At 37.0% G+C, this 14927-nt stretch overlaps 1 protein-coding gene across 1 annotated transcript; it reads right to left on the bottom strand.

Annotated features, from left to right (window-relative positions):
• Positions 1 to 1173: 1173 nt before the first annotated feature.
• Positions 1174 to 14008, bottom strand: LOC120005178. Its single transcript, XM_038854671.1, has 15 exons — positions 13763 to 14008; positions 11362 to 11897; positions 11016 to 11292; positions 10174 to 10469; positions 8815 to 9000; positions 7766 to 8521; positions 7507 to 7601; positions 7375 to 7425; positions 7201 to 7289; positions 5643 to 6185; positions 4846 to 4920; positions 4562 to 4632; positions 4395 to 4452; positions 2445 to 2718; positions 1174 to 2253 (listed from the first exon to the last, which is right to left on the bottom strand). The coding sequence occupies exons 2-15, from the start codon at positions 11772 to 11774 to the stop codon at positions 1532 to 1534; spliced, it is 3906 nt and encodes a 1301-aa protein (XP_038710599.1). The 5' UTR covers positions 11775 to 11897; positions 13763 to 14008; the 3' UTR covers positions 1174 to 1531.
• Positions 14009 to 14927: the final 919 nt, after the last annotated feature.

Raw genomic sequence — 14927 nt, 5'->3', positions numbered from 1 at the left:
ATCAATTTATTCTGTTTCTTCAACTTAACCCGCAGGTGAAACTTACACAAAAGAAATGTAAGATAAATCGAGCAACAAACCGAGCGTCCCTATATACCATAGCCATCACAAATTTTGGAGTCCAGCAAAACTAAATGAGGGTCCTTCAATGAATGGAACCAAGAAGCAGATATGACTAATTTGACATAATTTAAGAGATACTTACGTATCCAAAATCAATTCATTGCAATATCAAAAACTGGGTAGTAACTTGAGACAGCTTGGCAACATCTCAATTCTTTCATGAGACGAGGTTCAGCCCTTCGTCCTCAGTTTTGATCTCAACAGTAATCGTATTCAAGGAACGGACTTGCATATCAAACCCATCGCACCAAAACAAAGGCAAAAAAGAAAGAGTAGGAATTGATAATATTTCAGTCACAAAAAATGAAAAAAAAAAATGATCACCGAGCCAGCTACATAGTGGACAACTTAAGAAAGCTCAATGATGATCATCATTTATGATAAATGCTGTCAGGCAACAAACCTCAAAGAGTTTCAGCGTCCACTGCTAGGCCCTAGCTATTCTCCTCCTGTGCTGATTCCATATGAAAAATACAAAGTGCACAAATGATTAACATAAGATATTGCAGGAAGAAAAGCAGAACAAAAATGGCCGCCACCTTATGACAAAATATACAGTAGGTACTGTGGAAATAAACCAGACAAACTTAGAATACAAATGGCTGAGAGAAGGAGCAACTAGCCTCTAAGGAATGAGATCAGGAAAAAAATGAGTGAGAAAAATCTTACCATTCGGTAGCCTGAAAGTACAATATACTGAGAGCCAATGAATGCAAGGTGAAAGAAATGATACTTACAAAAGAGGCGACCAGCAGAAGTCAGTTTAATGGCACTAACTGAGCATCCAACAAGAGGCAATACTAAAAATAACCATTTAATTTTTTCTGTAAAAGAATGGGGAAAACACTAAAGGTTACAGATTCAATTCCGGGGAAAAAACACTAAAGGTTACATATTCAATTCCGTGAAATAGCCTCTCCACATATTATGTGGGGTAATATCCACGTACATCATGCCCGTCCCCGACCCCGTCACCATGGGAGTCTTGTGCACGGAAGTTGTTTTAATGGGAAAAAAAAGACAACACACAAGTAGCCCAACAAGAGATCATTGCACTGAAAACAAAAACTCATCTTTATTAAAAAACTTCAAATGTATTTACAAGAGCGTGGTTATCGGATCTGTAAAAGCCACAGCTAGGATACAGTCTTTCCTAAAATATATACCACTGTGACACGCTAACTTGTACCTTGACAAAAAGATTTTTACAGTAGATCCCACTAACTTAATACCGGAAAACCAAAAACATCAAAAATATTAAATTAACTTCTTGAGAAGTCTACAAAAGAATCTATTTTACCTGATTTTAATTGGATGGCCATGACCAACGATGTACTCGTCATTTCAACAACAGTGATTACTTTTCATTTGTCAAAAGTATAATGAATACTATACAAAGAAAGCAACTTCAAACCATCATATTTAAGTCTGAAAGGTCATCCATCGGAATTTCAAGGCCCATGAAGTCATGATCTTGGAGTCCATCGTCATCGATGTTCAACCATGAACTTAGATCCTGCCCTTGGCCACCAAAATCGTCTGGAACACCTAATACATCCATGCCTGGTAGCTGTAGGTTGGACAAGTCAATAGCCTCATCCAGTGAGTCCAAGCCAAAACCATTTTTCTTCTTTGCATTGGTAGTCATTTCACTTGACTTTGACTCAGAAACCAATGTTGGTTTGGGTTGCTCTGATATCTTGCCTAGAAAGCCATTCACAGAAACAGATAACTGAGTTGTTTTCTGCTTAGGCTTTATTTTAGATTTTCTTTCCCCCTTGGAATTTGATGATACAGGTCGGCCAATTTTATTATTCCCATTCCTAGATAAAACCTCTTTACTGTGACCCTTTCCCTCCCTGTCTCTCTCACTCCTCTTACCTTTTGTACTGCCCGATAGAGAGGTTGCAATGCCCGAAGGGGCACTAGATGAAGTACCAAGAGTACCACCAATAACATCATCAAGCAATATTTCCCTCTTCTTCACTCTATTTGACCACAAGTCTTCTTTCACAGAAGTTTGTTCAGGTAATCGATTTACCGGTGGAAGCATATCAGAGGAATTAATGTAGCTGTCCCCATTCTGACTCAACCATGAAACTAGATTAGCTGGCTGTGATACCATGGAAGCTGCAGAAAAGACGCAAAAAACTGAGAATTAATTCTGCTATATTTCTCAAAAGAAATGTGTATGAAAAAGGGAGTCAAAATAAGATGATGAACAATATATTAGCAGGGAAAAAAAACCATCACATAAATTTTAAAACACATGAAAACAAAGAAAAAACCACACTTACTGACCAGAAGGCATCAATAAATACCTGAAACTCCACCTTCCAGTGAGCGGCTGGAGGTATTCGTAAATGGTTTTGCAGATTCACCATCTGTAGGAGTGTTTACTAATTGTGAACTATTTAGTCGGGAAGGCCTGGAAATAAGAATATCCTTAAACAAGGACTCACTGAAGCAGCTCTTGCCCGTATCTTCAAATTTATGACATCGTTCCAGCGTGCGCTTAACAAATGCCAAGGCTGACTGCTTGGCCATTTTACTACTGGAATTCTTCCCACCAGTGGCATTAGGACCCCAACAAGTCTATTACATAGAGAGACTGGATCAATTAGTATTATAAAATAGAAAAGAACGGACACCCACCATCATTCCATGGTGTGGTAGCCTCTGGGATAACAAGTAACAAGTAACAACTAGTTTTTTGAGAAGAACAAGAAATAACTAGTACAGGAAATGAAGGCTTACATTCAAATAAATAAAAAATTCTCAATAGCAGTTTAAAAGTGAACGCATCAAATGAAAATGAGAAAACTTTACAGGAGTCACACCAAGATATAAAATCTCATTAAAAAAAGACCAGAATGCACTCAACCAAAATTATTAGCCTTATTATATGCAAATTGATAGTCATATGTTCACTTAACAGAGCAGCCTATTGACAGCGCAGGAGTATAGCTACATCTGTTATTCTGAAAACCCCACAATGTTGGTAGCCTTATGCACCAGACTGACCTAGTTAGACAGACTACCGGTACAGCTATGCCCGTCAACGGGTCCTTATCGAGCAGGATAGGGGTCTACCCGGACCCGACAAGAGACGTAATATTCCAGACCAGAACCCGTCGGGTATTGAAATTTTTATTCCAGAACCAAAAATAATTGGGAACTAATTAATTTAATATAATACAGATAAAATTTATGTAATTAATTAAATATACATTAACATGATTTAACTAAATAAAAATATTTAAATGGAATTTTATTTATAAAGCTTAAAATAAATGATATTTCAATATGAAATATAAAACATATATGCAATAACTATATTATAATACACATTTGTCGGATCCTTAAAGGGTCCGATATATATATACGCGGACCCTATCTGCTAAGAATTCGGTCATTACCAGGTACTCGGGTCCGGCATTATGTATATATCCAGCTTAACAGGTCCGGGTCTAAACCCGGCCCGTTGACAGGCCTAGATACAGCCCCCTTCAAAAGCAAAAAAGGAAAAGATGGAAACTGATAAAATCATCTTCATTTTTCTATATTTGTGCAACTTCCTTTCAGTAAATAAGTGACAGGGTAAGAATGCAGTATGGTACCATTTATGAAAACCAAACAACCCATTGGGACGCCTCTAACTATAACCCTCCCTCTTTTTTTGTTACCTCTATTTCTACACCTGATTTGACCCACCATCAACACACCACCTAAAAGCCAATTCGTTGAACCATAGCCTACTTACAAGACAACCCTGAAAAAAATTACAGGAAGCTTTTATTGATTTAGTTTTTATCGATTTCTTATGTACTTATTTATTTATTTAATTCTTGAGTCTTAGGAGGTCATTCTATGTACATTGGCATAATGGCACTTACGTGTAAATGTGTAATGTGTAAACCAACAACCAGAAAAGAGATAGTAACCATAAATTTGAAGGGTTTGGACCTCTAACGCCTTTGTTCTTCTATTTTCTACTTCTACTCTTTACTTTGGGATAAAGGCTCTGATAATGATGATGACCACGACTCCTCTTTACTTTGGTTTACAATTAGACCCATGACAGCCCATTTGATATGTCACAACCTCCTTCCAAGAAGACAGTAAACTAAGTACAGAAGAAGCATTTATTCTTCTTTGTTTTTGGGTTTTGAAGGGCCTTGCTACATTAATCTGGCACTATTTTTTTGGCTTTGCTGCAATAGAGTCATTATATATGGTAGCATTAACAGTCGAAGACATCGGAATATTACCATATACTTTTGATAAGCCATAGTAACAAGTTTGTCATGAGCATGTCGTTCAAATTCCCTATATGAAAGAGAAAAAAAAAATTAGGGGTTTACAAGAGGATCACAAATTATTTTTTTGCAAAAAGAGACACATGTATAGTCATCTGAAGAGGGGACAATGTCATTACTTTTCTTGAAGTTCTTTGGTTTCTGAGGCAGATTTTATCAGACTACTCAGCAAGATTTTATTTGTTGAAATCTGTAGCATCAACAGAGAAACACCATGAGATGGAAACTCCAATAACAAATAATGTTGCAATTGGAGAAAAAAGTAATCGATCTCCATCACAATCTGCAGAATTTCCCATGATAATCATAAGAAAATGGAAACACAATAACAAATATTGTCAGAAGATGAAGATTTTGAGTCAATGTACACAAGGGCTTTAGTAATGTCAGAAAAGGAAAATACCCGGACATGGTACTCCTCTTCTAACTTGCTGATGTCCAAGGAGATTCCTTCAGTCCTTGTTTGTCCTCTATCCGACTGACATCGAAACAAGTGATTAGTAAGATACATAAATAGGTCATTTTTTTCCTCTTTTGCATGAAAAAGAATTTCATTGCGAAGCACCAAGCGAACACCAAAAGGGATATATAGGGAAACATGAAACAAACTACAACTTAGAAAGCTTTAAGTCCTACCAAAAGCTTCTATTAAGTTACAAACACTGGTTTCATTACCACAAGAGAACCAACATTTTAGTGTTAACCAACTATCAAAAACATTTCCCATGCAAGTCTCAGTAACTTCAAAAACAGGAATTAAATCCATACTGTGACAGCACGTAAGGTAAATGTTCAAGCAGAAAGTGCAGAAACTAACATATGTCACCCCTCTCCACAAAAAGAGAAGGGGGGGGGGGGGCGGAAGGAGAAGAGGACATGAAGAAGAAGAGAAAACAAAATTGTGGGAAGAAGGAAAGAGAAAGAAGGGGCACAAAGAACAGGAAGAACAGCAAAGAAGCTTCAAAGGGTTCTGCACTAATTATACAAACGACTGAGAAAAAGGTTTACCTAAATATCACTACCAACCACACACCTAATGTGCAAAAACACATGCACACAAACCAAAAGAAGAAAAGGGAGGGGGGCAGTAAAAACTGCCAACTGATAGAGATTTTTATAAAATATCCATGCTGATGAAGCAGTAATAGGTCTAAAAGAAAAACCAAAATGAGTATTATATTTCTAGTGTAGATAACATACTGTTATTTCAGGAAAAATCCCAATGCTCTGCAGCTCAAGATAAAGTTTTTCATTCATATTCATATTATCATACAGAACTTCAGGATATGCCATGCCAGGCATTGGTGCTTGATCAGAAAGTTGTCCATTTGGGGGATGACCGAAATTTGAGTTGATCCCCGTGCTTGGGGTGTCCAACTTATTAACTTTTGGCTGGCCATGTTCCCGCTCACCAGGCATTCTATAACCCTTAAAAGGAGTATGTCCAGCAAACTGAATGTTATCCAGTTGATTTAATCCCTTTTCTTGCCACTTTCCATCTAGATCATTTTCACTTCCATATTCATCAAATTCAAGTTCATCATTTCCACTGGTATAATCTTCCTCTGAAATTATAGCTGATATGAGTATCTGACAAAGGGTAATATCCCTTGTTTCACCAGCCAGCCCCACATCTCCATCACTATCAATCAATCCATTCCCATTAGGAACAATGTTAATACCATCTACACTAAAAGGGTTAGGAGCTGTTGCCACTGTTGCTGCAGTGGTTTCAAAGCTTTCCTGAAATAATGGGAAGGAAAATTAACATAGATCAAACAAAAAAAAGTGTTTATTAGCACAACTGCACAATGCATAATTCTATTTAAAGAATAAATTGTAAAAAGTCTTGACAACTAAACAAGGCATTGGTGTTTCACATACATGTAAAATACTTTACAGATCATTAAAATTATTTCTGAGACATAAAACAAAGATGCTTTAGCCTTCTAAGAAATGATAGATAAGCAGAACATCGTTAAAAGATTCCAGCATCTACAGTGCAACAACAATCCTTCTCAGAAATGACAACAATCTCCACTTTTTTCATGCATCATTATCAAGAAAAGTAAGAGGACTTTAAATATTGCTATATGGTAAACATCAGTCAAACTTGATAAATATCACTGATAGGTCCAGGCCCATTACCAAGGTCTACACCAAGAAGAAGAAATCTGTACAACAAGCTAAGGCACGTGGCTGAGAGAGACTGGTCCAGTTATCCTTTTATTGGTGTTTTCTGTTAGTAGTGCTTTTCTGTTATCTAGGGTTTTGTGCGAGGCTAAGTTTCTGTATTTAAAGGGCAGGGTTTTAGAGGGAGGCAGACTTTTGCTAAGAAGGATATTGAGAAGTTCTAGCTCCTCTAAAGCTAGGTTGCCTTGTTCATCTTTCTCTGTAACCACTTATATTTCCCTATTTTCATCAAGATAGCAATATCTACTCCAGTTGTTGATCATTTGAATCTGTTCTTTTATCATTGTCTGTGAAATCATCTGTTATTATCTTATCAATCCTCACTTTTTTCATGCAACATTATCAAGAAAAGTAAGAGGACTTTAAATATTGCTATATGGTAGACATAATCAGTCAAACTTGACAAATATCACCAAGTCAACATGGAATGTTTTCTGCAGAGCATCCATGACTTAAAAGTAAAGTAGTTCGACTATAAAAAGTGTGTAAATCTCATTAAGACACAATTTTCTTTCACAATCACGATCACAAACACCAACTCTATTGAAAAAAAAAATGACAACACCTGTTGCTCTAAAGAAGCAATGTCTATATCCGAAATAACACCAAAAAGTGGCTCCATCTGCATCCAAAATGAGCTGGAAAGTGCATGCGCTGCAGTGAACAATCAATGATATTATTCCAACAGTACAAGAACATTATACAAAGAATGAATACAAATCGTCAGCTACAATGGTACCAGGATCAATTACAGCGTTAGCAGCAGCCAATAGTTCTTCATGCCCATCATCTGAACCAAGTAAAATGAACCAGTGGTGAAAAGAGGGCAAGAGAAAGTAAGCACAGATCAGGTTATTCAAAAGACAATTACCAACAAAATCAGCTGCTGTGCTGACTGCCATATGCTTGTGACGTTTATAGGCCTTCCGATCAGAGAGTTTCCTAGTTGGTGGGCGACCTGATTTGCTGTGTAAGAATTGCCCAAAATGATAAGCACTTGTTCCAATTGACAAAATATAGCTAGATTACCCAATGGTCAAGACAATTTTTATATTACTGGAAATAATTATGGCAAAAAGAGGCAGGAATAGATTTTTTTTGAATGCAAAGGTGGGGAAGAGATGTTTCACCTATCGGATTTCTCAAAACCAAGTCTGGCACTCCTAAGCTGTTTTGTTGTTCCCACATTGCCAAGCTTCTCAGCAGTTGCAAGCACAAGAGACCTCGTGGAAGTAAAACCCCTCCCACTCCTTCCTTGCCTCTGTATATTATCTCCAGGGTCTTCCCCAGTAAGCAGCTTATTTTTTCTTGTTGGCAGAATCAAAGTAGACATTTTTTGGACATTCTGTCCAGCCTTCTCTTCTATCTCATCCGACTTTTGGCACCTCTCTTTTGATATAATTTCAGGAGCCCCAGACTCTTCACTTTCAGATAATGCAGTTGATGACATGGGTTCACCTTTTATTTTAACTTGCTTTGGAGAGCTTCCAGTCAAGCGCCTAGCAAATCCCAACCCAACTTCGTGACCTGTAGCATCTGATACAGAATCCAAAGCAGAAGTCTCATCATTATTCGAAACAATAGGAACCAAATTTGTTCTTCTTGCAGTACGTGAGATCTTCTGAGGTCGCTGGCCAGCCCAATGGGCAACAGGTGGCGAAGAAGACCGAGCTGATGCCATACGTTTGCGATTATTAACTCCAATAACAGCCGCTGACTTATTTGTACAATGCGAAAGCTCCCAATCATTAGGAGCAGTAGCTCTATGGGCAGCCGATGACAACTTGGGAGCGATTCCTGAACCTGATCGTGGGCCACGAACAGATGCATTCATTTTTGTGCTTGACATAGTGCTATCTGAATTAGGACTATCTCGAATGATTGTCCTGAATTTTATTTGAAAGAAGGGCATATAAATCAATAGTGATTATTTAGAAAAGAAAATACTGAAAAAGCAAGAAAAATAGGTGTTCCATACCCAGAATAAAATTCCAACAATGTAAAAAAGGAAAGGAAAAACATAGGAAAACGAACAAAGGAGTGAATAAGTGATGAAGGGCAAGGGAGGAAACTAATTTGACATACAAACAACTTCAGTGATAATATGAAAACCCCCATCCCTTCCCTATGAACGAAAAATAGGAAGGAAAAAACAGATGGGTTATGATGCTATGTATACCTATTAACAGCTCGAAGATTCACTCTCTCTTTATCTGAACCAATAGAACGATATCTCCTCTCAATGAGAAGAGAACCATTGTCTGCTGCGTCAGTTCTAGGGACAGAAGACCGCATGACCAAGCCTGTCTGTTGTGAAACACCGTCTGATTTTCCAATTCCCGTAGCTCCATGTGCAGCTCCTGGCCTACAGTTGAATAAAAATTAAAATTGAAAGATAAATAGAAGAAGAAAAGGGAAATTCATAACATAAGATATTTCTTATGTAAAATAAAAAAATGACACATCACACCAGATTGATCCCTAGTATAAAAGTTTCTGAAAAATGACACTTGACTTGGTTGTGAAAGGGAATCTATTGGCCCTTTGCTTTTGTCAGGCAATAGCAATACGTAATCTTATTCTACCGCCTTTAACACAAATCCGTTGACTTGCATTCCGCTCAAAAGGAGGAAGAACTTTTTGGATCTCCACTTCTAGGCAAAAGGAGCTATTATTATTGCAAAGTAAAACATTTTCCATGCTTTAGATGCAAAACAATTATGACTTCGAAAGGAGCTATATGTTAAGTTTCTATCATCCCAATGATAACTTTATACTACCTTCATAGGTAAGATTCATATCTCAAGCACAAAGGCTCTTTTGCATATTCATTCATGCACTGACTCATATGTATACATGGGTGATTGGTCAACTAATGTTATAGGTACAGGAACTTACCTTGAGAATAGACGACACAAGGACACTAGAATAAAGCATGACTTTACAGGAAAATAATAACAGGATACAGAGGAACCAACAAATTAGTACCATTTATGTACGGAACTCTCGCCAGTTTTCTGAACCTTCCTAATCAGTTCTCATTTTTTAAGGTAAATTAATCTAGAGTTTCCAAAAACTTATTTTGCATTAAAAACCAAACACCTAAAAATCGAATAAGAAACTCAAAAAATAAATTTTGCAACAAGACCTGAAACTAACAGCTTATTCAAATTTCTAATGGTCGGTTTTCCTTGAAGAATAAGTAAACATGCAACAGATACTCCCAAGGAAACAGGTAAAGAAAATAATCTTCCAGAATAAAGAGGGAACAAGCGACACAAACTCCATCATTCGTATCAACAAAAGTCCTACTACCACAGGATTCTCACGATGAGCTTATAAAATAAACAATATACTGAAAGGAAATTCTACTGATAAAAAAGGCATGCATTACCAAATTGGAAACAGAGAGAAGTACCAAATGAGGTGGATAAATATATTTAATTGATGTTTCTATAAATGAAAAGCATAGGTGGATATGAAGGTTTCAATAGTTTCCACAGACGAGCACTAATAATTGCACTTAAAGAAAGCAGACCTGAACCCAGGGGAATCGTTATTCGACTTTAATTGAGCATCAGTGACAGGTCTTTGCTGCATTTCCTGTTTAGGTTCCCGATAGCCATCAGTGGATTTAGCCGACAATAAAGTTGGAGAGAGATCTGGCTTTAAGCCAGAACGCTTCTTCCTCATTTTTGACTTTTCCCAACCATCAACCGCAATCGAGAGACTTCGATCATCACCCTGAACAACACCATTTGCAAGCCTTACCATTTCCCTTTCCCTATCTACAACATCAGATGTCTTGACAATAGTACCACTCCGAGCATCCATCTAGTTTATCACACTCAAGTGTAAGTTCTTTTGGAGAGAAAGTGTCAATCATGCATCATGCTATACAGAAAGCACCAGTGCGACTGTCAGGACTAGTTGACACCGCCAAAATTAAAATAAATGGAGCAGAAAATGGAATGATAAAGGAAAAACATAAATCTAATGCTTAAACACATCCATGTGTTAGACTTAAGTAGATGTATGCAAATATGCGATTGGTGATTGGGGTCTTCAAAAGAAATGGGTAAGTAAACTAAAGTACGCTTCTATACTACATGGGAAGAAGGTAGACGAGTGAAGGCAAAACAGAAGGAATCAAACATCAATAAGCACAGTGGCAACTAGTGAGTAGTGATCGCTATTATGCAAAAATAAACAGAAAAGGTAATACCGCCAAACCCATATGCAATACTATATGTGAGGGTTATTAGTTTATTACAAGCCAATTAAATTATATGTTAATGAACAACCTCAGGGGAAGATCACAACACCAGTAAACAAAGGCCAAAAAAGCACACATAAATGTGACAGGTTGATGATACAGACCCTCACGTCCACCAAAGAAGTCCGGGTGCGTTTCTTTGGAACAGCACTTTTGGCCCTTTCTTCTGACTTTAGCTGATCACGTTCGAAACCTGAGATGGCATGATTTTGAAGTCCCATCTTACCAACGTTTGGGCCCAGGACAGATAGATCACTTGGTAGCATGGCATTAGGCCGGTCATTAGAAAAACCATCTGATCGAGATCTTTTTTTGGAAGGTATGCTGGGGAAAAACTTGTTAAATACAGACAAGGCTTCGTTGAAAATCTTCACGCGTCCCCTGTTAATTAAAAGAATTTAATCAACTTACTAGTGTGATAAAACAAATACAAGACATACAATCCAATACCTGGCCTTCACAGAACTTTCACGCAGACCATCCCTGACGCGCTTGATTTCCTCTGGTATCGGAGATGGTAGCAGCTTTCCTTTTAAAGAAACAGAAGCAGAATCATCCAGTGAGCCAAAAGCAACATTTATATGTCGCTTCAAGTCCCCTTGACGATTAGACTTGTGGTCTGCAGCCACTACCTTTGGATCAAAACGCAAACATTGGAAGAAATTGACAGCATCTCCTTGTGTCACACAAGAACTGCTTCTAGACATGTTCGGGAGAGAAGCTAAAATTGGATTCTCCACGCTCTCACGAAAGCTAACTGATCTGTCTATGGAAATGGCTAAGTTGGATCCACGCTGGCCATTTGCATATAGTGGCCTGTCTGGGCTACCTGATGACATATCAAACTTACTAGATGTAGCCATGGCATAACTTTTCTCACATCCACGGTCTTGCAGATCCAACAAGTACAACAATGCATGACAAAGATACAGTCTTGTAGCACATAAAAGCCAATTTCAAACTTCTAACAACGTGACAAGATGCACCTGCAAAGGCAAAAACCAAATGCTAAGAAATCAAATGCACAGTCCATCAAATGTGATATCATCATCTTCATATATTATCTCTGGTTAACAAAGTCACCACCTGCTACTCATAAAAGTATATGATACATAAATTGAATGACAAATGTTAGATCGTCCAAAAGGTAGATTGCAAAAAAATCGGGAGTATCTAAGCCAAGCTAAAATTCATTATCCTACAAATCTAGAACCATGAATTCATTAAACTAGCAGAAAATACGTCGAAGGTTGCATTATTCAAAAAAAAATCTTGTGCCTCCCTGCTCAGGTTTTCATAGTGGGGCCAATAGCAACAGTTCTGCGGAGCTCACCCAGTTTCAAACCTTTTTGTCCAGAAGGTTATGTATACAGGATACTATCAAAACATATATGGACTTCCTCTTTCTTTTCCTCTGTTGTTGAAGATGATTGAATTTATCCGATCATAAGCAGCACAGTCTCACAACAAGGTTTCAACTTAGTAACTACCCTTCTCAGGGAATTGATCTGCTTTTGCTATTATCGATTACGGTAAAGACACAAGAAAAAAAGAAAAACCAATCAAACTAACAATGACATGGAACACAGCCACTTGAGACCATTTACAGAGATCTTTGTTAGTTAATGCAGAACCTATACTCTATTTTCTTACTCAAATATATCTAATCAAACTGTCTCTTCATTATCCAACTATGCTACTGCTCACAGGGTACCAATTCACTTTATTGTAGCAAATTAGAATAAGTTCAAGTATCCCTAAGCTCTCTGCAAGGAGAATCAAACATGTACTCCTCTGCAGTGTAAGTTTTGCATCTTAGAAGCAGTAAAATTAATAACTAACATCGGCATGCTAAATATGACTGATTTACTTAGAGGATTAACATTCACTATTTTTTCTGTAAATGATCACTAGTTAAAAAAAAAAAAAAAAGCAAGCATTTTGCATTACTGCGATATATGTGACCCCTCAGTTCACACTATGTTAGCAACTAAGGCGAATCTCAGCTCACGAGCTATCATGAAAGCAAAGTAGCACAAGCACTAGGAGTTATTTGCCTAAAAACATGACACTGGCAGCATAAGTGACTTCAATTTATAGCATGCCAAGCATATCAGCATATGCATAAGAAATTTTGCAAACCATCAAAGCTAATAAAATTAAACAACAACAATAAACTTACTACAATTTTGAAAGCAACCTTGCTACTCAAAATGCAAATAAATATATATATTTCACTAAAATGCAACTCAAAATGTACATAATTTATTTGCATATCTTATTTTCTGAATGACAAAAGAATAATTTTCTTATGTACCAATAACCATCTAAATCTTTCCTTCATTCGATTGAAAATCCCCTTTAAATTTTCAGCCAGATAATGCTTTCAAGTTTACTTTCTAAGTAGAATGTGTTATCTAATAAATTTCCTAATGAACACAGTGTAATTTTTTTTTTTTTAATGTCTTCATTCTTTCTTTCTTCAATTGCTCATATTTTTCAACTGATGAGATTTTTCATTGAACCCAAAACCCACATTCATCAAATTAAATACTCCTCGCATGAATGCTTGTTAGTCAGATTACTGTTTCACTCCTAATTCTGAATCTAATTTCAAAATCTAAGTTCCTGCAATAATTCATTGACCAAAAAAAATAAAAATACATTACATATCACAAAATTCAAAAACGAAATACTACAACTTGAAACATCAGACAAACCCATGGAAAATCATAATCCAACCACAATTACCAAAAGAATCACCAAAAACAGAAACCCCAAACTTGAATCAACGGAATTTAGGGGGGAAAAAAACGTGAACATACTCATTAAAAGAAGTAGATAAATCTACCTTGAATAATCGTGCGAATGATTGTCAAAGTGTGGTTGGTAGCGGAAAGCCGCGACGAATTTTGTAGTTATGAGATTCGAAAATTGGATATGTAAGACGAATCGGAGCTCCAAATCGAAGGTTCTTACTGAGCCATGGAGGGCGAGACGCCCTCCGTTTTGATCGGCAATGGAATGCTAGTACATAAATTTACTCTTTTGCCCGGAACTTGTCCCCGCTAGAATTCTCAGTAATGGATACGAAGGTAGGGGTGTTTTGGGGAGAACACGTTTGACTATGAGCCGGCTCGGGCAGCTATTTAGTTATGTAGGCTTGTTAATGACAATAGCACACATGCAAATTGTGAAGACGACATAAATTACAACATAGATTCTGAAATACAAAGAAATTAAATTATAAACAGAAACAAAGCATAAATGTAAAAAGTGATTTGACTATGTTCCGGTCATAATTCACAATATAAAGTCCTCTGTCATGCCTTTTTTGTCAAAACTCAATAAGAGAGATTATCACAAGATAATGCATTACAAATTCTATAAAATTTTATGGTACTTTATTATGGACATATCAGAAATCCATGTCTTAATACGTGTCAATTATGTTGTCCGTTTTGAGATTTTGATTCTCATAAATACATTAGATTACTCTCATGGGTTTGTTCCTCCTAAACCCAATAAATAGGTTAAAACCAACTAACTTAAATTTGGGAAAATGTCTAATTGACAAGTAAAGGCAGGGTTTGCCTATATAAATCACTTGGTTAGCTTTGTGTCAACCAATGTGAGACAATTGAATCTTAACAGGACATGATATAATAATGACAATTTGTTAATAAAGCGATTGAAGTAAAATAAATGAACCTCAATAACTAATTAGCCGATCTTTTTTGTCTTTCTGCAGCGGAGCCAGTGTGTTATGATCTGGAGAGCTGATGCAGACTAATGATTGTCTACTTTTTAAGATTATCTGCCGTCTCCGACAGCTTGTGTGGCGAGTTTGTTGTCCACTCAACACTTAGGAAGGATACTGCAAGCGGACCAACATCTAAAAGTTGGAACCATTTTTGTGCTGACATGGATATGATTGTCTTTCTAACTTGCTGACCTAGAACATATACATGGTGTAACGAAACCATTTTGCGCTGACATGGATATGATTGTGCCTA

The sequence above is a fragment of the Tripterygium wilfordii genome, chromosome 9, assembly GCF_013401445.1.
Source record: "Tripterygium wilfordii isolate XIE 37 chromosome 9, ASM1340144v1, whole genome shotgun sequence".
Classification (NCBI taxonomy): Eukaryota; Viridiplantae; Streptophyta; class Magnoliopsida; order Celastrales; family Celastraceae; genus Tripterygium; species Tripterygium wilfordii.
Note: the sequence above shows the minus strand (reverse complement) of the source record. Positions and strands in the feature narration are given on the sequence as shown.

What these genes read in the sequence shown, in the direction of transcription:
- LOC120005178 (XM_038854671.1), bottom strand. Translation starts at nt 11,774, where the DNA reads ATGGCTACATCTAGTAAGTTTGATATGTCATCAGGTAGCCCAGACAGG. An exon ending in CACAGCAGCTGATTTTGTTG is followed by an intron (nt 7,426 to 7,506) that starts GTAATTGTCTTT and finishes TACTTGGTTCAG; the next exon opens with ATGATGGGCATGAAGAACTA. An exon ending in GGATTTTTCCTGAAATAACA is followed by an intron (nt 4,921 to 5,642) that starts GTATGTTATCTA and finishes TTTCGATGTCAG; the next exon opens with TCGGATAGAGGACAAACAAG.